The sequence below is a fragment of the Podarcis melisellensis genome, assembly GCF_964234715.1.
Source record: "Podarcis melisellensis genome assembly, chromosome: 12".
Taxonomy (NCBI): Eukaryota; Metazoa; Chordata; class Lepidosauria; order Squamata; family Lacertidae; genus Podarcis; species Podarcis melisellensis.
Window position 1 is genome coordinate 36710929 of NC_138544.1, and position 24502 is coordinate 36735430.

Here is a 24502-nt window from a genome sequence, read left to right on the forward strand (position 1 = left end):
CCATTCAACTCTACAATTTTATGTGCAGCTGTTCTTCAAAATTTATTTGAGAGCTGCACTGGCTCAGAAGGCGGGTTCTGCTTTCGTTGCTGGCACTTCTGGCCGTACAAAGCAATTCTTGCCCACTTCCATTGGATTCCCATCCAAGCACAAATCCTTGAAGATCTAAATGAGATCAGGCATATGTCTCTGAGTACAAGAAGTAGTGCGCTACTTAGTACCAAGTGCTGGAAATGACATTGGATAGTTGAGCTACTACAGGACCATTGTGGCAAATGGGATGTATTGCTGTCATACCCTGTTTGTGGGCTTCCCAGAGGTATCTGATTTGACCACTGTGGGGAACAGGATACTGAGCTGAACTGATCTGCTTTTGCATGCTTATGTACTTAACATGCCCAGATGTTAAAGTCTGTAAGAGAGGCTCTGCTTCACATCCCATGGATGTTCATAGGAAGCTCGGTCCAAAGAGAACAAATAATTCAAAGGATAAGAACAGTAATACGGTAATTACCAAATCCAAATTGCATTTCTTCTCAGTTTGCTTGCTTTCCCAATGCCCATCAGCCCCAGCCAGCACATCAAGTTAGTGAAAGCTGGCATAAAGGACATTTCATTTTTTCATCCCCCCACTTTGGTTAATTAAAGAAGAGGCTTAATGTCCCTTTTCACTATTAAAGAAACCTTTTCCTTGTTGGGGAGAGCTGGAGTAGTTTACAGGAAATAGTTCAGAACAGCAAGCTAAAAATAATGGGCAGATTTTAATTCATGTGTGGGTAGAGGAAACTGAGATCCCATTATTGAATTTCAGAGTAACATTTATTGCCAACAGGTTGAGCTTGGAGAAACTAGTTATTTAGGCATGCAATGGCTGACATGGTGCTGCTTCAATAGCAAAATGCCTGGACCTTAGACATTCTGTACAGAAATTACATTTCCCCTTGCTCATCTGCATCCAACGGAGTGTCATTTTTGCCTATGCTCATCCTGTTAGGCTCATCTGATGAATTGTGGATTGGGCTGAATGACCGCAAGGTTCAAATGTACTTTGAATGGACGGATGGGACTCCTGTAACATACACGAACTGGCTGCGTGGAGAGCCAACACATGCTAACAACAGACAAGAAGACTGTGTGGTTATGAAAGGAAAGGTAAAGTAAAGCAGATGGCTCATTCGATGTGCTTCTACTATACCAAGTATATTCCTGTCTAAATATGTCACAAATCTTACCAAGCAATTCCTTTTGTCCAATGCAGCAAGGGTTCTGGGCAGATCAACCTTGTGATGTGAAACATGGATACATTTGCAAAAGCAAACCACTAAAAGAAACTCCGGGAGAAGCAGATGTAGTCGAAGAAGGCTGCCAGAAAGTAAGTAGATCAATACAGAATTCCCAGTGGCTCTTTGGCCCACTTCCCCCAAGTGGTTGTTGTGCTCACATTCAATGAGCAGCACCTACAATGCAACAAGGGCTTACCTAACACTTGGGTGGTCATCTGCTGTTGCCACCAGTCAGTGCTCATGATAACTAGTTATTCTGGAAACCTTGTAGCTACTGTATATTGTGGTTTTTCATTTGAAAAAATCCCCCAGGCTCCCCCTTCTCTTCAGGTTCTCTTCCAACCACCTCCGAAATGCTCTGCAGAACCATAGCAAGTGAACAGCCTATCTTTAAAAAAGCGTATCACAACAAACATGGAACAAACATGCACAACATACTCCTGTCTTGCTCAGGTCCATATTCCTGACCTCTAGCCTTACGGATATTTGTCAAGGGTAAAAATGGTTTTATTCATCCAGGCTTTTAATGTTTGGTCTACAGTGGTGGTTGTTTGGCTGAAGTTTTTGGAATCTGAGACCTTTAACTGTCTTGATGTTATCTGCCTGCTACCCCCCACTTTTTTTAGTTATGTGTCTTTAGTTATGTGTCTTTATGTGCCATTTTATCTTACTTGCTTTGTAACTGTAAGCCTTCTTTTTTAAAAAAACAACAACCCAAAACCATATCTATTGATGTGGTGGAATTAAACCAATCATCTCACTGTAAGTTTTGTATTTTGGCCATGGAAGCATTAATTTAGGAAAATGCAGATTGAATTAGTAGTATTTTGTAAACTTGTTTTATGTGCCAGGCATTTGTCAGGATCCTAACCTTTCCCCCTCCTTTTCACTCTTGTACAGAGTTTTTTCTCTCAGCTATTTTATTGGAAGGGAAATAGTAAAACACAGGAATAAACAGTTGTTATTCGCTTGGCATAATTAAATAAAATCAAGTTCTCAACCCGGTTGCTATTTGCTCTGATTCAGGGGTAGAACATGGGCTTTCCCGGGGAAAGTGGTGGTGCAAAAAACCAAAACCCTCTCAGGCACAGACCAGGAAATACCAGATGTGTGCCTGGAAATGCTGCATAGAAGGCAGTCTGGATGAACCCTTAATCTGCGAAAATAAAGTCTTGATTAGCTGGAACTGACCATCTTCCAACATCAACAGTAGACAATTGTCAGATCCACCAAAAAATCATTTCAACAGAATTCATGCTTAGAAAGTGAAAAAACAAACAAACATAATTGCACAAGGGAGCAGAGCAAATACAATGATAAGTTAAATTGGTTTAATATCCCTATAAAACAATAGACTCTTAATGAAACGGATATCCCTACAGGAAAGGGCCTTTTTACTGATTAAACATTCCTAATATCCTATTTCATTTAAGGAAGTATTTTAGCTGTATTACTTTCTGCACTCACCCAGTTTTTGTTCCTTTCATTCTGTTTTTGTCTCTTGCTCAACCTTCATCAGTCTTCAACAGAGTTTTTAAAAGGTTATAATATGCACACTTGACCTCACAGGCTGTCTGTAAAGTACATTATTCTTCCTTCCAAACAGGGCTGGAAAAGACACGGTTTATACTGCTACATGATTGGAAATGTATATTCAACATTCGCAGAAGCAAATCAAACATGTATAAAGGACAATGCTCATTTAGCTTCTGTTGCAGACAGGTTATTATTATTATTATTATTATTATTATTATTATTATTATTTATAAAAATAATTGTCTGACAATTGAAAATATGACATTTTTGTTAAGCTAAGGCCTAGTGCCATCATGCAGAAATCTCAGGATTCTTTCTTCCCTAAAACGTCTTTTAATTTAAGGCAGGATGAAAAACCTCTTTCAGGTGGACGGCCACATAATTCTGTTGGAAAGCTGCCAGTGGCTACATGCCGATAGTGGGTGGGACTAGACATAAAAATGGGAGGAGCCAGATTCATACACCATACCTCAATATTATGCAACAAAGCTATTTCTCATGGAGGCATTGATTTATTAGTAATTTCACTCAAGTTGCACATTCCGTCTTTTACATCATTTTTTTTATAGGTTATAAAATGCAAAAGCACTGCATTGCCCCCTTTTCTGTCCTGAATATGCAAAAGTCAAAAACAATTCAGTAATCCCAGCAAAAATATGTACATAGCATAAATGCAAGATCAACTGCAAGTCTTAGGGCTTTTGAAAAGAAAAAAGAAAACTTCAAAACACAATTGCATTGTAAAAATCGTATGCATGCACACAACTGCAAAATTCATGGATGACTTTTTGGCGTATTTGCAGGGAACACCCGTCTCTGCTGAAATATTTTCTCCGTGCTCTGGTCTTCTTGAAGCAAGACCTTCTTGCAGAGGAAGGAGCTGCAGTTGTACCCTTTGCACAACACCACAGCTCTTTTCCCTCTCAGCTACTCTCCTCCGAAAAACTGATGGATGGGAGGGGACCAGGAGGGCTGTATGGGCAGGATGGGGTCCAGAGAGCTGTATCTAGCCCACATGCCAGAGGTTGCTCACCCTGCTATATCACAGATAAAAAATAGTAGTTGTGGTGTCTATTAACCACAGTTTAGAGCAGTAGCAGCATAAACCTTGGCTATTGTTAAGGCCAGGAAGAGAAGGATAGGTGGGAACATGCCAGGGAAGGGTTAGGAAGGTGGGAGCATGGAATTTAGGAGTGTTTAACTGCATCCACTCAAAGTGATATTGTTACGTTGATTTACTTAGGAAGTTGATGATATACAACTTGCACATTTGATTTCAAACTTAGAGAATCCATACCTTGGATTGGGGAATCCCAGCCAGATGCGCGGGGTACAAATAATAAATGATGATGATGATGATTTAAAATTGCTCCTCCATTCTTAAAATTTCTGCCAATTCCCTCTTCCATAGGACCCCTGCCCCCACAACACATTCAGCTCTGTTCCCTAACCCCCAGGAGAATATTTTTAAGGGGTATGGGGTGGGGGGCTTCAAAGGGAAAGGATATGTGGGAAAGGCCCATTCCATAAATCTGAAATCTTCAATTCACAAATGGAAATTTAGGATCCAAGCCCTGTAGGCTTAGATGGTTAGCATACGGAGGCTTAAGGCAGAGCATGCCCCCAGGATCCAGACTTATTTCTGAACATTAATTCTGCAATGTCTGAACATGTCCTCCTCTGGTCCCTTGAACTTTCTTGGGTGCTGTAATATTTCCTTCCTGAAAAAGACATTTTTTTATTCCCATAGGGATGAATGTTCCATCTCAGTGAAACCAACACTTTTATTTGTACAGTTGTTGGATATACAAGCCCATGCTACTTCATGGCTACATTTGCAGGGGTTTCGTCACAAAACATTTCATAGAAATGAAATGCTACTTTTGCCTTTTATTCCTTTTCTGCAGATATGAACAAGCGTATTTTACTAGTCTGATTGGGCTCAGGCCAGAACAATATTTCTGGATTGGTCTTTCTGACATACAAGAAAGAGGAACATTCATGTGGACCAGTGGGGAAACTGTTGAATATACCCACTGGAATGTTGAAATGCCTGGTATGTAGACCAATTCTATAGAGATACTGTGAAATCCTGGATTTTCCGCAGAAAGGCAAAATTTTGACTACTCTCCTTATTACACAGAATGTTCTGTCTGTTTTGTAGACAGAACTGCTCACAGACATAAGAACAAATAAATATATGATGAAATATTTCTTCTTTGGCACTTACCTTGCCCCATTTAAACTTTCCATTCTGCTTGCTCAAGGTATAAGTAAGTTGCTTTGTTAAGTTTTTGCAGACCTGGTTAGATCTGAAAATGTATTACTTTTGAAACCCCCTTGCTTAAACCTCAGCTTTGTTGCAGTATAGAAAAAAAGGAATTTATTTTTTTCATAAATTTATTCCCTGTTCTTTGAGATTTTTTTCTCTACGAAGTAGCTTACAACTATATTTAAAATTACAGCATTACAAATTCTGAATTTTAAATAGTTGTAGCCTACCCTGGGATCGGCTCATGAATTGTGGCTAATGATAATAGTAATAATGAATAACAGCAATTGTAATAATAATAATTCTACATTTAATCTGTCGAAATAAAACAATGAAACCACATTAAAATTGAAATCCAAGAGGCTCATGCAAGACCCTCAATATACATCGAACACTTCTCAAAGATTGCAAGGAATGAGGCCTGCCAAATCTCTTAAAAGGCAGGGTCCCACAACTGGAGCCACCAAACCAGGATCTCTACAGCTGGGCACCTCTGAGCAACCCCTCCAGCACAGATCTCAAGAAGAAAAGCTGTGTTGATTGTACAATATTTTTTTTCAACCCTTGAGATTTTATGCTAAAACAAATCTAGGGGTTAAGTTGCTAATTGGCAGTGGATGTGTTTTTCCCTTTCCTTTTTTGTGTCAATTACATGGCCCTGTCCCACGAAGGGAGAAAAGCAGGCTGTGTTGCCATGAGGACTGGAATCACAGGTGGCTTATGGGATCTTCTGAAATGTGAGACAAAGGCAAAATTCCTCTGCAAGCGCTTTGCTGATGGAGTGACTCCTCCGCCGATACCAACGACAACTGCTGCCCCCAGATGCGCTGACGGCTGGAGTCCAAGTGACAGTAGGAACTTGTGCTTCAAAGTATGACATTCAATTGCAAGTTTTTTTTAATGAATCTTACCAAATATGCACTGCCGTTTGTTTACATCTATTTGTCTTTGTAGTTAGCACAGGAAACGTTTGTTAAAAACATGTTGTGTTCCCTCATCCTTATGTTCTTCCCACTTTTCCAATCAGTGGGAGAGTCCAGAGATACAGCACTTAGGAAAGAGGTCACTGAAGGCTTATTGCCATTTTGTAACAATTGTGTTCATTTACGGATATACACAGCACCTGTAGTTTCCCTAACGAAAGGTTGTGCCTGGCAACTTTGCCATGGGGCTATTAAAGAACGTATAGAGCAAAAGCTTGGATACAATTTGGAGGGGAAATACCAGAGAAATTGCAAGTGAAGTTTGGACTAGCTCAGTAACACAGGTGGTCCTCCTTTCTCACTCCAGATATAGCTGAAGTACCATAGATAACTTGATGATAGAGCATCTGTTCTGCATGCCCAAGGTTCTAGCTTCCATCCCCAGCCTCTCTGTTGAAAAAGGGTTAGAGGGAAAGAGACTTGTCTGAGGTCTTGGAAAGCACCAGCCAGCTGGAATAGATAATAATAGGCTAGGTGAACCAATCATCTGACTTGGTTTAAGAGAGATGATGATAACAATACGTTAGCTGAACTCAGTGGTTCTTTTTCTGAGGGTACTCAAGAGTACACAGTTCCATCACCATTTTTTTTCTAGAAGAAAAGCACTGGCTGAGCTGAACTGAAAATATCTAAATTATATTACATTTATTTTGTTATAATGAACATAATTTATAACTTCCCTTATTATGAAGCAATGTTTCTTACTTTTGTCATGTGCAGATCTTATTGTGCCTAACTGTAAAATAATATATCCTCATTAGGCTTTCATGAGGAGTGATGATAAAAAATCGTGGGCGGATTCTCAGAGTTTTTGTAGAGCCATGGGAGGTGAGCTGGCCTCCATTAGTAGCTCACAAGAGGAACGGTCACTGCAGCGCTATTTGTCGTGAGTAAATTTATTTATCCATGTTATCATAGCTATTTCACACCCACATTTAAAGCACTCTTGTACCACTTTAACGGTCGTGGCTCACCCCCCCCCCCAAGAATCCTGGGAAATGCAGTTTGCTAAGGATGCTGATGGTTGTAGTCCTGTGGGGAGTAAACTACTGTTCCCAGGATTCTTTGCGGGGAAGCCATGACTATTAAAGAGGCAGAAGAGTGCATCCATGGTGTGGATGTTACATATAAGAAGATGGAAATGGCCATTTAGTCCCTTGTGCAGTACCGTTTTGTGTGAATCCACAAATGAGGGAAGTCCTTCCAATCAGCTGATTTTGGGTGCCATTGGGTGAATTGTTAGTTATTCAATGTAACTATAGCTGTAGATTTTAGTCAAGGAGGGGAGATTTGTGTTTGTGGGATTTTCTGCATCAAGGTGTCTAAACAACGTGACTCATCTTGGGCATTATGCACCTCAATTTGGGCAGAGAGCAGGCAAGGGGAAATATTTGTAGTTCTGCCTCAGATGGGAAATGTATTGATCTGACAGAAATAAAACCAGTAGATGACTTGACTATTGGAAAAATAGCAAACAACACACTCTGTGACAAATAACATATGTCGTAATAAGCAGATGGTCTTTGAGGCGGAATACTGAGCTGCATAAAGTGAATCTTATTTCAAAGACAAGCCAAGAAGCTAAGCATTACAATTACAAGCTAACATAGTTGGGTTAGTTTAAAAGTGATTTCATAAAGCAACATGTCTATTTACCCAAGTCTCCTTATGTTTGTGTGATATCTTAGGGACCAAGGATTCAGCTCTTCACATTTCTGGCTAGGCTTAAATTTACAAAGTCCAACTGAAGGATTTTCGTGGAGCGATGGCTCTCCAGTGAGTGACTTGCACTGTTTTTAAAATATTGTGGTTCCAATTTTACTACTTACGTGCCAAAAACCAAGAGAAGCAAATGAACATACAGAGCCTGAAAATTATGCTAAAAATAAAGTTTTGAAACCAAATACTGCAAAATGCTAAATGCCCAAAGGAGTGTCTCCATCCCCCACCAGCCCGGACACTGAGATACAGCTCCAAGGGCCTTCTGGCAGTTCCATTAGGAGAGGTTTGCAAGGAGTTACAGGGAACTAGGCAGAGGGCTTTATTGGTAGTGGCACCCGCCCTGTAGAACGCCCTGCCATTAGATTTCAAGGGACTCGTCTATACTTGTGGTTTTTAAGGATAATTATGATAATCATATAGCCATACGATGTTATTTTAAGACATCAACAATGCATTATTAAGTTGATACACCAGAGGACACTGAGAGTTCTCCCCGTGTGAAATAAGTGGGTAGACCTTGTAGAAAAGGAAGAGTAGGATGTATTTATGTTTTAGAATGATATCAAAAACATCATTCTAGAATGCTTAAAGAGTGAGTATAAATCCAGCCAAGGAGATAAACAACTATACAACTTTTAGAAGACATCTGAAGGCAGCCCTTTATCGGAAAGTTTTTATTGTTTGATGTTTTATTGTGTTTTTATGTGTTGGAAGATGCCCAGAGAGCTGGGGCAACTCAGCCAGATGGGTGGGGTAATAATAATAATAATAATAATAATAATAATAATAATAATAATAATGGGCATTTTTACATGGCACTTTATTGCATACTTAGTGCTGCTTATGTTGTGCAGGTTCTGCACAGTGTTTACATTGCATCATCTGTACAAAATGCCATCCCATATTAATTTCCTACTTCATCTGGATTTAACATTTCCATCTGTTGTGTAACCCCCTGCACTGTAAATACATATTAAAATGTGGGGAGATAATAATAATACCAATAATAACAACAACAACAAATAAATAAATAAATAAATAAATTTATATCCCACCCTCCCCAGCCAAAACCAGGCTCAGAGCAGCTAACATCAATTATGTAACACATCAAGATAAAATCAAGCAATCAATTAAAATACATCCTAGAATCCTAGACTTTCAATGCTCACCAGGCCCTGCTGTTTGTGCTGAACTTATATGAGCTTGTGCGAAAAGTTGGGAGGCCACTTTCATGCAAGTTCTTATGGGGGAAAAGGGAGTCAAACTGAACCCTGACCAAAGGCCCTGCGGAAAGATGTCAGATCCCACAGGGCCCTGGTCTCTTGTGACAGAGTGTTCCACCAGGCTGGGGCCACGGCTGAAAAGTCCTTGACCCTGGTGGAGGCCAGTCTAATCTCATTGAGGCCCGGAACCTTCAAGATGTTATTATTTGCAGACTGTAAGGTCCTCTGTGGGGCATACCAGGAGAGCCGGTCCCATAGGTACGAGAGTCCTAGGCTGTAGATGGCAATTTGATGAGGACAATGCAGTGTGGACACTGCAAAAGAATTTGCATGCCTGATCAGTGCTGAGTATGCAATAACCTGCTGTGTGAAGGCACCCTTCATTACAATGAAACCACCTTATTTCCAGACAAGCAATGTAACGAACTTATTTCTCCTCAGCTTGGATATACAAACTGGGAGTATGGAGAGCCCAATAACTACAATGAAATTGAGCACTGTGGAGAGTTGAATGCAAATTATCGGATGCGCTGGAATGATATACACTGTGAGGACTTGTACAACTGGATTTGTCAGATTAAAAAGGGTAAGATTTCTTGCCTTATTAAGCTGTAACGTCACCAGAAGATTGCTTGTGATACTAGGGTATTTAAAAATAAATAAATACTAAAAATGTTTTAAAAACAAATCAGCATTCTAATTAATTCAACACACACACACATCTCAAAGATGTGGACAATAATAAATCTGTGGCTGTTTATGGTGTGAAAGCTGCCATAAATACTTCATACCAGGCGTCAGCAGAGTTGAAATACAGTCGGCAGCAAAGCGAGTGGAATCAGCCCTGAGTCTTGATCTATCAGAGACAAAAGAAATATTGGTTACATTGCTAGTGAATAACCTTTGGATAATTTTTCTCCAAGGAATGCCCTAATTGTACTGAAATCCTTAAAAAAAAAAAAGCTATTGGTCATGTTGCATATCTGGTGGTAATCCTGCTCAGCTGAGCTAGTCAAAAGTTTCTTTCCCCCTTTTGTTGGAATCCTCTTGAATTTCGGAGTTAAAAGCCAAACTCTAAATTCAAAATTTTGATTGAAATTCTATCAACTTTCGCAGACTTCCATTTTAGCTCTAGCAAGATGACTTGCTTTATGCTTCCATTGGTTAAGGTTGCTTTAAGGAGTCGCAAGGAGGTGGAGGGAACTTACATGTGAAGAAATACCGATTTATTTTGGTTTGCATTTGTGAATAAGATAACATGTTTTGAAGAACAAATGGAATATGTGTACAAATAGTTAAATTAAAAACTAAGAATATTTTTTTAAAAAAAGATATTGCTGAACTTCCTCTTCACCAAACTCCAACAGCACAGGGGCTCCTGCTGCCTTGATCACCCCGAGGCATTGCTTAATTATTGGTTTTAATAGGATAATGCATGTGTGGATCACATTTTTCCCCCCAGGAGAAGAACCAAAGCCTGAACCAACAGAACCACCTCTACCAAGTAAGTTTGCATTGCTTCCTTTGAAGAAATCATGTCATGTCAATAACTAGGGATTGAAGCTAAGTGAGTGTTGCCGTTCCCACCCAGGCAGATGGAGGTTTCCAATTTCTTTGAGAGCTGCACTTCAGGAATGAGGTTATCAAGCACAGCTTCTCCCACATCAGTTGCTCAGAGTCCAAAACTAGACGCAATGGGGCAGGCATCTATGGATCTGAACTACTCAGATAATTTTTACACACCCCTTCATTGCTCTACCCTACTGTGCCCTATTGCTTTAAGAAGTTTATTCAAAGCCCAGATCTGATGCAGGAAGTGACCCAGGTAGGGGTGGTTAGCGATGCACGCCCCCCCCTAATCCATACCACCTCTCTCGCAGAATTTCAATATAGCAGTGATGGATGGCTCATCAATGGAGACAAGCAGTATTATTTCAGCACTTACACTGCTCCTATGGAAACAGGACGTGAGTTTTGCAAGAAGAACTTTGGAGATCTTGCAGTCATTGAAAGCTTCACTGAGAGAAGATTCTTAACAAAATATGTAAGGCACTAGTTTATTATTTCCTCAAATAAATACTTCAGAGTAGTAAGCATTCTTTGTTATAAAAGACTATGCCTTTTCAGAAATTTCATTTTGTGAAACACTTGCTCTAGAAATTTGGCTCTAGAAATTTGGCATACCTTTTGTTCCCTTTCATGTTGTTATCCCCGAGTAACAGCAATTTGCCATTTAAATTACACACCTTTATTTTATTTTATTTTATGTATTTATTTATTTTTTATAAGATTCATGCACCGCTTGATTTGTAAGAAACCTCAAAACAGTTTATGAAAGCTAAAACAGTAAAATCAAGAAAAATTCACAACTGTACTTTCAAACATACAAAAGTTTAAATACTTAAAACAGATTGAAATTTCTTCAGCTTTCTAAGTATTTGGGTAGGCTTGTCTAAACAAGAATGTTTTTAGCATGCACTGAAAAGAGAACAGTGAAGGTGCTTGCTTGATTTCTCCCTAAAAAACAAAAACATATTAGGAGATACTTTACAAGCCCCCCCCCAGGGGCCTTCACAGGGTTTAATTCAGTAATAGAAAGAGACCTGGAATAACAAATTTCTTTTCTTTTCAGTGTTTTAAATAAGTTTCAGAAGGCCCAGTTAACTGGGTAGCTAGGGACTTTAGTTATTCTCAATGTGTTTTTAAAGGGATTACATGGTCATTTGTTGTATAAAAACTTAATGTTTGCCTCAGACATAGCATTTTCATCTTCATGCTTTAGATCTCAAAAAACGACTGGACCAACGCTTACTACATTGGCTTAAAACTGAGCCTTGATAAAGACGTCAGGTAAGTAAACAAAAAACATTGGAGCTTATTACGCGACTCAATTTATTAATACTAGACAAATATGCATAGTACTATATAGAGAATCAAGCCCAATGCAGTATATTGTGTAACTTATCTGTGTGCGTACACACATATTGCAGAGCTGGAAAAAGGCTGCAGCAACTTAGTGGGGATGTATATAATGTGTATGCTGTATACATTTAAAGTAACCCTCTCCCCAATTCCCATCCTGGGGAACTGTAGCTGGGAAGGGTAGCTGTGCAAGTGGTAAACTGAAAGTTTTGTGTTTAGGGGTATATGCTTTGCATGTGCTTTAAATGTATGGTGCAAACACAGATACAACATGCAGGGCTTTCTAATTTTGAAAAGGGCATGGAATTGAGGGGGTGCAAGATCAAGGTTTATAAACTGATGTATGATGTAGAAAAAAAGTAGAGGGAAGTCCTTCTCCCTCTCTTTTTAGAATACTAGAATTAAGGTTCTAGTTCCAGCCAGAGGCAGATTTAGGGGAGCATGATCAAGCGGAGAGGGTGTTGCAGGAGGTGCATTGCACAAGGCACCGCTGAAATATTAAAGCCCAAAGTCCGCCACTGATCCAGTGAAGTTGACTCATGGGCAGGTTAAAGGAAGTTAACATGGAATTCACATCCTGATGACACCCAGCCCTCAAACTCCAAACCAGGTCATATTTGCGCTGCTTAGTGGAACTGAAATACAAATTATGATAGAAGCAGAAAGGGAAGATGTTGCAAGCAAAGGAAGGATTCACATCCACACCAACCCCTGAGCTTCCTTCACAGGACTCCACAATCCTGTTTTATATTTCTTCGACAAGGAATCTTCATCAAACACTGGGTTTTTCCTTCATATCTGGTTCAGCTCTCAGGGCCACAGCTTGGATTTTTAAGATGCAGTCATCATTGCGAAGCTGCTATTGGTTCCCTGCTCCCTAAAGATTACCCTTGAATTTCCCTTGCACCTTAAGCCACGTTGAAAACAAATCAAGATAACAGAATAATTTGTCTTTAAGCTGGATGGATGGAACCCCCGTGCAGTATTTAGCCTGGGCACCGCATGAACCCAACTTTGCAAACAACGATGAAAACTGTGTGGTCATTTACAGAAGGACAGGTGGGTAATCTGCCGATTGTCGACATTTTATTTTTGTGGCAACACATTGTGCACATGAAATTTCCAGGAAAAATAATAAGGCATCTTATTTACACAGGGTGAACGGTATTCCTAAATGCAATGCACGGTTTAACTTTTATGGCAGATCACTTATTCTTTCTTGTTTAGGACTTTGGAATGATATAAACTGTGGCCACCCCAATCCTTTCATATGTGAAAGACACAACAGTTCAATCAATACAACAGTTGCTCCTACAGCCCCTTCTGTTCCAGGAGGATGTCCAGAATCATGGCTTTCATTTGAAAACAAGGTACCATTATAATGTTCTTGTTTCAAAGGAACACTGGGAAACAGCTATAAATATGTACAATACTGTCCCACATGGCTTTGTCTGTTTTTATTTTTTTGTATATTCAAAATGTGTATTGGCAGACCCCATCATAATGGAGCTCTGCTTATGCAGCTGGTCATGATCAAAATGAGCACGGATCTCATTTATCTGGTACTTTCCATTCTGCGCTGTGTATCATTTTTTGGGGGCACTTCCAGGTTGGTGTTCTGGGTATGTGGTCCAACATGTTATGGACACTCTAATTGTGCATGAGTGGTGGCTTCATTCTGCTTCAGTTGTTTCTGTGGTGCTTCCCCAGCGCATTATTGTTGCCGGGAGTTGCAATAGAACAAGAGAAGTGGGACAGAAATGAAGCAGGACATTTGTGGTAAAAAAGAAAAAGGATATGGGATTTCAATGGGATGTGTGCTAATTGGAAACGAAGCAGTGTGAGTGCTGCAAAAGTTTGAAAGCAGCATCATGTGTCATAGTCCCTACAGCTTTATGAGCACAAATCATCTGGAATGCACAATAAAAAGAGGCCTTGTGTCTGTAATATTAATAATTCCCTCCCCCCTCTTATCTCTCTAATGGCAAAGTTTTTGTTTATATAAATTTACCAGGGAAGGGCTTTAGCTCAGTGGTATGCTTTGTGTGGAAGAGGTCCCAAGTTAAATTCCTAGTGTCCCCAAGGTTGGACTGAGAAAGAATCTTCCCGGAAACCTTGGAGAGTCACTGGTAGTCAGCAGCCACAAGACTGAGCTAGGCAGACCAGTGATTTGGCTTGTTATAAGGCAACTTCCTATGGGATATGGGTGGTGCTGTGGTCTAAACCACTGAGCCTCTTGGGCTTGCTAATCAGAAGGCTGATGGTTCGAATCCCCACGAAGGGGTGAGCTCCCGTTGCTCGGTCCCAGCTCCTGCCAACCTAGCAGTTCAAAAGCACGTAAAGGTGCAAGTAGATAAATAGGTACTGCTCTGGCGGGAAGGTATATGGCACTTCCATGTGCTGCTCTGGTTTCAGTGTCCTGTTGCGCCAGAAGCGGCTTAGTCATGCTGGCCATATGACCCGGAAAAACTATCTGCAGACAAACGCTGGCTCCCTTGGCCTGTAAAGCGAGATGAGCACCACAACCCAAGAGTTGTCTGCGACTGGACTTAACTGTCCGGAGTCCTTTACCTTTACCTTTTAAGGCAACTTCCTATGTTCTGTGTTAATAGAGAAGCATGTGAGAATGTTGTGCCTTTCACAGCACAAGGTTGGCAACAGATTGGCTCTGCATGAAATTTTAGATACTACTTGCTATTGACAATCCTGCATTGAAAGTGATGTCACCTGTGAATCGTCGTTTCCGTCTTTACCCGTTTTACAATGTCTAAAGTTTGACTTGTAATAGCTACAGTGTACAAAAGAAATCAGAGGTTAATTTGCTGACTTATTGTGTTCAGGAAAATAGCCTAGCAGAGAAAAATCTGGGATTCTTAAATATCTGAAGCTGACATAGTATTTGCATGCTTGAGCTAAGATGAGTCTATATATATGAGGTTCAATAACTTATCACAAATAGTTTAAGGTAACCACAGTTGTGGTACAATTAACTTAATTGCACCAATTATTTTAAAAAAGAAAATGCTTAATAAAGAGTTTAATAATAAAAACAAATTCCATATTGAGTTTTGGGAAGGTTCTTCTTACAAATATTTCTGGATGTTTTCAGATCTTACTTTTCCACCAGTAATGTAAACATACCCTTAATTCAGATGTAACATAAAGCCATAGTTTGATTCTAATGCTGGTTTGTTGGGGCCAGTTTGCTGATTTGGAAGTAATGGCAAACTATGGTTGGCTGAAACCTGAAAGTTTCAAATGGAAGGATGGAGCATGTGAACAGAGGGCCTATTCATGTGCCAGGCAGTGGCTTAGCATGATATCTGAACCAACTCTTATGGTTGGTTCACTAGCTTGAGGGGTAGGGGAGGAAAGCAACTGAAAGCATTTCAAAATGTTCATATTTCAAGTGCAAAAAAGGACACAGCTTTAAAGTAAAGGGAGAATTCAAGGCCAATGTCTGTTTTCTGAGTTCGAAGATGACAATCCTACCTAGACCTAGATTATACTCAGATTTCTTTCTTTTTTAATCATTCTTTCTTCAACTTTTTAGTGCTACAAAGTATTTGGGTTGGCAGATGAAGACCGAAATAATTGGGATTCCGCACGAACAGTTTGCAAAGGCTTACGAGGAAACCTGGCTACCATATCTAGTGAAAGGGTTCAAGGTACTCCACATTTGCATCTATAGATGCAAGCACAAGTAATACTTGCAAAATATTACTTCAGTTTTATATTTTCTGGAACTAATGTGCCATCAGTCTGCACTCCCATCTCTTTCAGTATGCAATGAAAGGCTGTAATAGTATTATCATATTCTGATACTCATCTATTGATTACAAAACAAAATGTGAATTGTATAACACAACAATGATACAATAAAGCCTACAAAAATGTTTTTGGCAGCATGGGCACCTGCCCATTACTTCAATTAGACATAATGGCAAACCATACTTTGCCTGTGACCTTGGATCCCAAATCCCCGCTTGATCCTGCTTTAAGATCTTGAGGCAAATATTGTTTGCACAAACATTGTAAACACTATTGTTTGCAGGGACCTGGGAGTAGAAAGCAACAATACCAACAAGCCAAAAATGGAAACTCCAAAGCTCTTTTCTTCATGTAGGGATGGGGACACCTGGGAAGGGGAGAAGGAGTGGGGGAACCATGAGTTTTCTCCAGGTGTGTTTGGAGGGAGGACACTTCCCCCATTTGTTTCTGAAATGTTGAAAAACCAAAAAACGGGAGGATGGGGTTTCCCACAATTTTTTCATTTTGTGGGGAGTGGAAGGAGCTTCACATCTTTAGATGTGCAAACCAAATATGTAGGCTTGAGTCTGCCTGTGTTCAAAATACCATCTGAATACAACTGATGCCCGAGTGTGTAATAATGCTTAATATTTGAAGTTATGAAACACTGAAATTATCTCTGCACTCTCAAGCAGAATCTAAAACTTACAGTTGTGGTTTTAACATTTCTCACAGTCCTCTGTGTTTTCTAATAATAATAATAATAATAGTATATATATTTAATTTTCAAGGCATTCCCCTTTCCTTTCCATTCATTCCAAAACTCAGTGTTTTTCAAGGCTGTTTGGTTTTGAATAGTGTCTCAGTTTTTGGAGATGTCAGCTTTTCCTTCCACTTTTCCTTCCCTTCCTTAGCTTTCCTTACTTCCCAGTTGAACAATTTCCCAACGGATGCATGGATAGGATTCAATGATATCAATTCAGAAGAGATGTACCTCTGGACAGATGGAAGCAGAGTCAGTTACACCAACTGGGCAAAAGGCTTCCCGTCATCTAATTACGATGCAGAGAGGGTAGGTATTTGATGAATGCACAATATGGCAAATGTTAATTGGAAGACTGCTCCATATCATCCCCACAACACTTCCTTTCCCACAAGCTTCTCCTGTACATGGCCTCAAGTCAGAACCATACCGTGAGGAAAAAAGAGGCAATGTGAAGGAGCAAAAAGTAAGTTAATCGTTAACAGGAACAGCAAAATTGCCAGCAATACTGAATTGGAAAAATATAATACTGAAAATCAGTATTTTTCAGATACTTTTTGCCATAAAACCAGGCCCTACGCATCACAGACAGCAAGTTGTATTTTGAACTTGAGGCAGGAGTTCCAAGAAGGAATTGTGGCAGAGGGAAATCTAGTAGGTAGGGAAACAAGATCCTATGGTAGCTGCTAGGAAGGCAAGGGCAATTCTGACACCTGGCCAGCCAAATTCAAAGCCTGACCCAGAAGCCCGATGATATTAAGGAAAATGAATAGGTTGTTGGGTTAGTGGAATCACCCTGGAGCATGGGAATAAATAAGAGGTTTCATAAGGGGCAACAGCGTACAGATCTGAAATGTCCCAACTCTATTCCTGGTGGCTCTCTGCAATTAAATTTATATAGCTCGGGAAGAAATCAAAGATGCTCTGAATATCCCACTACTATTTCTAGCATTTGTTTCTCCTTCTTCTTCTTTCGTAGGAAGATTGTGTCGCAATGAAAAACAGGCCTCTTCAAGAATCGGGGAAATGGAGACATTTTCACTGTTCTGAGAAAAAGGGCTACATTTGCCAGACAGATACAGGTGGGTACTTCTGCTAATCTGTTTCCCCTGCTTACATTAGAAGAAAATCTCATGCAAGCTCTGATTAAGCTTTCATGGTTTCCTCTGTGCTTCAGTAAAGGGCATTGCAGAAGGTAATCTCCAACTCTACAATTCAATGATTTTAAAGTGGCCCAGATAGCAAGGTGGCCTTTGGACACATGGAACAGTTTTAGAGCACTTTTTGCCACATCGAGTTCGGATCTTGGAGGTTGCCAAGGTATAGCTCAAGGCATGGTGATGGTCATTGTCTGCACCTCTGGCCCAGTGATATAGTATACTGAATAATATGCGTACAGAAAAATATTATGGGCATCCTATTTCAAGGTCACAGGTGGTGGTTTTTCTTGTAGTGCTCAGCTGCCTGAGATCTTTTAACTGGAGGTGCCAGGGACTGAATCTGGGACCTTCTGCATTTGAGTTATCTTTACCACTGAGCTGTGGCCTTTCCTTACGTACATTTCTGCATATGATATCCTAGCTCAAAGGAGTAGCCGCTGCATTCCATTCCATCCCATTACCTCCATGCAATGACTTATCCAATCTACATCTCATCACAAGCTTATGGGTAGCATCCAATTGACTTACTCTGTCAGCGCATGTATTTCCATTTGCGCAGTGGATTCTGTCCCCTCCCCTCTCTCCACATGTACCTCACATCCTCCCCAAATTTGCACTGGAGGGTTGGCGGAACCCCCAGAATAGGTTTAGAGGCCGCATGGGGGAAGAGAGGGGGGCATTCTGTGGCATGAGTGGAAAACTGCATTGATGGAGAAAGTTAGTTGGATAGTGCCCCATGTTTATAAACTTATTTTTCTCCTTCATATATTTTTTCTTTAAATTACAGTAACACTGCATTGGATTTAATTTTCCTTTCCCTATTGCAGACCCCAAAACTCCTGTTCTTCCAACACCCACAACAGCATATCGTATCCGTTACAATAACAATACCTACTTCTTCTTTGAAAGCAAAATGGCGTGGAAAGATGCTCAGAAAAGTTGTGAAGAACAAAGCTTTAACCTTGCTAGCATTTTAGACCCTTTCACCCACTCATTCCTCTGGTTGCAGCTGCTGAAGTATAAAAGCCCAGTGTGGATTGGCCTCAATACTAATGTGGTAAGTACATCACATATTTATCAGGAAGGGGCCTTAAGATGGATGCTTCTATTTGTTTCTAGTTATTTGTTTATCTCAGGTCATTCAATCAGCATGCAATTAAAATAGGACAATAGGTTACAATGCACATTCAGTTCAATCCAGCCAACATTTCAAGTTTGCTTTCTAACTTACTTAAGGACTCTTATAAACCCAGGTGGTTCCACCTTTTGCACAGCAAAATCGTATCGGTATTGACTTGGAACTCTTGTACAATTCAAGTGAGCAATATATGTATCGTAATATTCAAATCAGATTAAGGGACATTGAAAAACAAAATGAGTCAGCTGTAAATAAAATTTGCTCCCCCAAGTTTTATGATTCAAACACAACAGATAACAGTGCCCCATATTTCAAAATTAATAATTCCAGTCCAACACAGGGCCTTTATGTTAGCCCGACTGAACCTTTTCCCCTCAGCTTTTGTCAAGGACAGATATTTAAACATCCCCAGAAATGATAGACATTGTGGATGTTTTTTGAATGTGCTGGACACAGTGGAACATATTCTTTTCTACTGTCCATGGTACAACCAGCTACGCAAACACATGCCATCCCCTTTCCTGAATAGTCTAACATCATGGCACAATGAAAATATCAGATTCTGTCTGTCTGATATTAACCTGGAAGCTGACTTTTTATCAATTGTATCTCTTAAAGTAATGAATGGCACTATTTAGCAGGAAGAAACTCCAATGAAAATCGTTAGTTACATATTTTTACATGGCTATTTATTTGTATATATTTTGAAATTGTATATATGGATGTTTTATGATGGCCTATATTTGTAATACCTAATATAGGTTTGGTAAAGTAAATTCAATCCAAATGAATCCTAGGTGAAGGAGATGAATATTAAATTCACTTTCCAATATACTGAGTCAGTTAGATTTTCCTGACCTATGCTACAAGGACAAAAGCCCTGTTCAGAATATCACTTGCAGTGAGAATCACATGCAGAGAACAGGGTTTGTTGACACCAAACTATCTGTTATGTTCTACTGAATTGCAATACATCAAGATATTCAATGCTATCAGTTGTGGGATGAATTGACACAATGGATTTATATCATACTACATGTGTAAAGTGGCTTACCAATGCCAGGAGTTCTATGTTATCAGTCACTGGGGATTTTTTTGAGAACAGTCATTGTTAAAAAGGTCGTTATCACTGCCTGTATCTTTGCATTTCCTGTCCTCTGACCTTGCTGTTTACAATCTCTCATCTTCTCCTTCTATATATAGAATGTACAACCAGAACAAACCTAGAGACTGTACTTCGGATGACAGTGACTCTTGACACCATTGTAATGGTTTACGTCTCAGCCTGTATACTCAATGCATTTTGCTAATGTGCTAATTTTTTCAGACCAATGGACAATATACATGGATTGACAAGTTCAAAATGAAGTTCACAAAATGGGCCCCAGGGGAACCAAAACAAAATTTTGGTTGTGTTTATCTGGATTTGGATGGAACCTGGAAGACAGGATCATGCAATGAACATTATTTCCCACTCTGTAAACACTCTGACGGTAAGCAAATGAAGAGCAATGCTTCTCATTCACTACTTGTCTTTCACGTTGAAGCATCGCCTCACAGGCAAGATAATTTAGCCTTTTTGCAGTGAACAGCATGGCTTTTGCATTTCACAGAGGTTTCAAAATACGTTTATATAAACAAAAATATTTTGAAAGGTCCACCGCTGTGTAACTTGAGCCATTTTCCAAAGAATTCAATTTGTAGCATTTTTCTACCTGCTAATTCCTTAAGATTATCCCACTTACCCATTTGGGACCTCCTGAGCCCTTATATCCCAGCTTGATCACTGAGATCCATCTGCAGGAGCATCACATGCCATTCCCTAAATTGGCAAGGCTTATTTGACAACAACAAGTAATGGCACCTTAAGTGTCATCAGCCCAGTATGGTGGAACACTCCACCAATAGACATTCAGCAGGCGCCTTCCGTTTCAACTTTTAAACACTTGCTGAAAACTTTTTTATTCCGCCAGGCCTAAATAGGAGATTAAGAATACGTCTTTCCACAATAGTTAACTGATGCATGTTTTTAAGCTTCTTATATGTCATTGTAATCCACTTTGATAATTTTTTATGAATGGTGTTATATAAATACTTTTACAAATTAATAATGCCCTCCCACCTCACTCAGTGGGGTAGAACCCACCACCTCCATAAAAACTTGGTCTAGTCTAGGCCTGGTATGGGAAAAATTCCTGCATGGTTCAACATCAGTCTAATGGCCAGGAAGTTCCCACATTAAACCAAGGGTAAAGGTTGGCTGAATGTGGTTGGACAGGGTAGGGGAAGCGAGTGCCCAGTCTTTCCTGCTCATGTCACATGGTGGAAGGCAGCCTGTCATATCTTGGCTCATTACCCATGAGCCAGAGGGGAAAATATCACGAGTCATTCAAAGAGAACATGGAAAGGAGCTGAGTTAGTGACTTTTCCATTCTTACTCTGAATGTTTCCATACTGGGTTGGGATTGGGGTTTTTTGTTTTTAGCATTGCCCAGTCATTGGTCTCCCACTGTAAGGTGCGTAGGGATGCAGGTGGTGCTGTGGTCTAAACCACTGAGCCTCTTGGACTTGCCAATCAGGAGGTTTGAATCCCTGTGAAGGGGTGAGCTCTGTCCCAGCTCCTGCCAACCTAGCAGTTTGAAAGCATGCCAGTGCAAGTAGATAAATAGGTACCACTGTGGCAGGAAGGTAAATGGCACTTCTGTGCGCTCTGGTTTCCATCAAAGTGTTCTGTTGTGCCAGAAGCGGTTTAGTCATGCTGGCCACATGACCTGGAAAGCTGTCTGTTGACAAACGGCGGCTCACTTGGCCTGAAAGCGAGATGAGCGCCGCAACCCCATAGTCGCCTTAGACTAGACTTAACCGTCCAGGGGTCCTTTACCTTTACCTTACTGTAAGCTGCATTGTATTCTACACTTCAGCAGGTACACCCCCTATTCAATATCATGCCAATCTCTCCTCACTTTTAACAAGGCAAAGAGTGATAATTCCACATTAAAAACAGTGTGTGAAAGTACCCTTAGTTTTTTCAGGTAACCAATTTCTCTTTTCAGAATCTATTTACAGCTATCTTTAAGTCTACTATCCCAATCAGAGTATAGATATTGAAATAAAATGTTAGTTGCCTCTATTTTTGAATCATTTTGGATTTTCCATTCACTGAATTACTAGTAATTCCTTGGTACCTGTGCACTATGAATGGTTTAATTTAAAAATGGCATTTTGATAACCAGTTATAGGACTGTCTCAATTGCGCCAGCAGACTTTCTATTAAGTTCCTCATGCAATAAACCTATCTGTGATGTAGCATAGAGAATCTGATGTAAAATTAATTGAATTACAAGTTGCTGCTTCCCCCTCCCCCCCCTAAATAGTGAAGGCACCTACTGAGCCACCTCAACTACCTGGAAAGTGCCCAGAATCACTGGAGACACCGTGGATTCCTTTCCGTGGCCACTGCTACCACTTTGAGACGTCATCTAAAAAATCTTGGCCTCAGGCTTCTTTAGCTTGTTTACAATTAGGTAAGTACCTTTCCATATAGATGCAAGATGCAAGACGTTACATCTTGTTTAGTTACATGATAATCTCCCCCCTTTCCATTAGGAGTGAGTTGGCTTTTAGCAACAAAAGGCATATACAAAATGCAAGATTAGTAGCAAATCATACACTAAACTGTAGCATCTTAGAAAGCTTCGTTCTGTTGATCAGAGAGAGAAGGAGAGAGAGATCTAGTACATACAGAAACTTCAACCTAAGGTGGGACTTGGTATATCTTGACCTGAGAAATATGTACCTGAGTATCCAAAAACATTGGATTAATAGCAATCAGTGGACTAGGGGGACTAGGCTAGTCCCCTAAATGTTCCCAGTAGAGTATTAAAGCTTGGCATCTCCTTCCCAAAGCCCAGGAAGCTTCTGCCTGGTTTAGGGAGGGAGGCACAATGCTCATGTTTGTGACTCCCCCCCCCCCAGCTCCAATTGTCCTCGCAAGCTGGCACCTCTGGCCCTAACTGTCCTCTAGCAGCTGTCTAAGGCCTATTCCTTAATTCCAAAGACCATTGTAAAGGCTGAGTCCCAACAAACAGCAGTAGTGATAAGTAGAGAGAAAGACAACAGAGGAAGGCTGGGATAGCTGAAATATGATGAATGCGGACTCTAAACCTGAAATGCTTTGTGCAGGTGCTGGGTGAACATTTTAGTGTATATATGGCATCTTTCAAAGCTTTGTGATTAATTTGCCAACTTTCCCAACCTGTTTTCCCCAGAGACAAGTGATGGAGGTATTGCAAACCTCAGCTTAGTAAAAGAGAGTATGTCTTGCATAAAAGAGATTAGAATATGAAAAAGCGGTTTGTGAATATACGTAACTCCATAGAAAACACAGTGAGTGGGTTAATAAAAATACTTCAGTGGCGTGTGTGGAATCTGCCATGGTCAACCCATCTTGATGTCAGCAAGTGTTTGAAAAATAAATAGTATTAAACATAGGGAAGGAGATGATCTTTTTTCCTTAAATGTCAAAATATTATCTAGCGTTCTGAATTGCAAAAATTCATTTTGCCCGAGTAACAGTCCCACCCAGGAGTTAGCCTTCAGAGCATGAGAATTAGAAATTAACCATTCTAATCACCTAAATTCTTACTCTTGTTTTGCAGGTGGTGGTCTGGTTTCAGTAGTTGATGCAGTTGAATCACATTTTCTGGCAGAAAATGTGGAACCTCTTGAAAGTAAAGTGCGAACGTTTTGGACAGGAATGTTCAGAAATATACATGGTACATTTTTTGTTTAATCTTGAGTGTATGCTTATGTAATCAGTGAATGTTTCTATTATACAGTGGTACCTCGGGTTACAGATGCTTCTGGTTACAGACGCTTCAGGTTACAGACTCCGCTAACCCAGAAACAGTGCTTCAGGTTAAGAACTTTGCTTCAGGATGAGAACAGAAATCGGGCTCCGAGGCGCAGCAGCAGGAGGAGGCCCCATTAGCTAAAGTGGTGCTTCAGGTTAAAAACAGTTTTAGGTTAAGAACAGACCTCCGGAATGAATTAAGTACTTAACCCAAGGTACCACTGTATACACTTAAATAATCTAAATGTTAATCATATCTGGCCAAATTCAAAAGACAGAAATTTAACTCTACCGTCTTAAAAACTCCATTTTTTCACCAGCACGTCATCCTTTGTAAGTGAAAGATGAGGAAACCAGGGTAGATGGCCTGGTATTTGCATTCATCCTGGTCACAGCCCAAAATGTAAGCTTTTCTTTAGAAAATCAGATTCTACAAATTGCACTGCTTTAATGCTGAACCAGTTACAAAATTCAAGTCTGAAGTATATCCTGCTTAGCTAACTGACAATTTAAACAGATAGAAAGTTATTAAGGAAGACGAACAAGTAGACATTTGGGTTTACAATTTAAATAAGTCTTTTATTGACTGTACCACCAATTATGCTAGGATCTCTGAAGGCCTGTACCAGGTGGGAGAACCTCCAGGCTGTGGGCCTAATGAGCCTCCATATGCCTCCCCATTTGGCCCATGAGGCCATTTTAGAAAGTGCGCGCCCATCTGCCCTATACCTGATGCCATATATGTCACCAGATACGGAGCAGGTAAAAACCTGGCTCAGCTGAAAGGATGTGTACAGACATCCTGGAAAGGGCTATACCATCAGCTGATCTTCTGGAGCCGCTTTCAAAGCGCTGCACAAAATAATGCTTTGAAAAGATCATCTAACGTGATTGTGAC

General features: G+C 40.2%; 1 protein-coding gene and 1 long non-coding RNA gene across 2 annotated transcripts in view; one reads left to right on the forward strand and one right to left on the reverse strand.

Annotated features, from left to right (window-relative positions):
- Positions 1–24502, reverse strand: part of LOC309353444 — a 162835-nt gene that overhangs the window by 78754 nt on the left and 59579 nt on the right. The window lies entirely within an intron of this gene.
- LOC309381061 (macrophage mannose receptor 1-like) overlaps positions 1–24502 on the forward strand; it is a 46482-nt gene that overhangs the window by 16746 nt on the left and 5234 nt on the right. Inside the window, exons 8-27 of the mRNA XM_081931464.1 lie at positions 995–1152; positions 1259–1372; positions 2890–3005; positions 4727–4875; positions 5763–5962; positions 6836–6960; positions 7763–7850; positions 9461–9605; positions 10482–10523; positions 10900–11063; positions 11802–11869; positions 12900–13000; positions 13169–13311; positions 15495–15609; positions 16606–16763; positions 17434–17536; positions 18442–18671; positions 20080–20245; positions 22127–22276; positions 23411–23527. Of these exons, the coding sequence (XP_081787590.1) occupies positions 995–1152; positions 1259–1372; positions 2890–3005; positions 4727–4875; positions 5763–5962; positions 6836–6960; positions 7763–7850; positions 9461–9605; positions 10482–10523; positions 10900–11063; positions 11802–11869; positions 12900–13000; positions 13169–13311; positions 15495–15609; positions 16606–16763; positions 17434–17536; positions 18442–18671; positions 20080–20245; positions 22127–22276; positions 23411–23527 (2652 nt within the window). The remainder of the gene's footprint in view (positions 1–994; positions 1153–1258; positions 1373–2889; positions 3006–4726; positions 4876–5762; positions 5963–6835; positions 6961–7762; positions 7851–9460; positions 9606–10481; positions 10524–10899; positions 11064–11801; positions 11870–12899; positions 13001–13168; positions 13312–15494; positions 15610–16605; positions 16764–17433; positions 17537–18441; positions 18672–20079; positions 20246–22126; positions 22277–23410; positions 23528–24502) is intronic.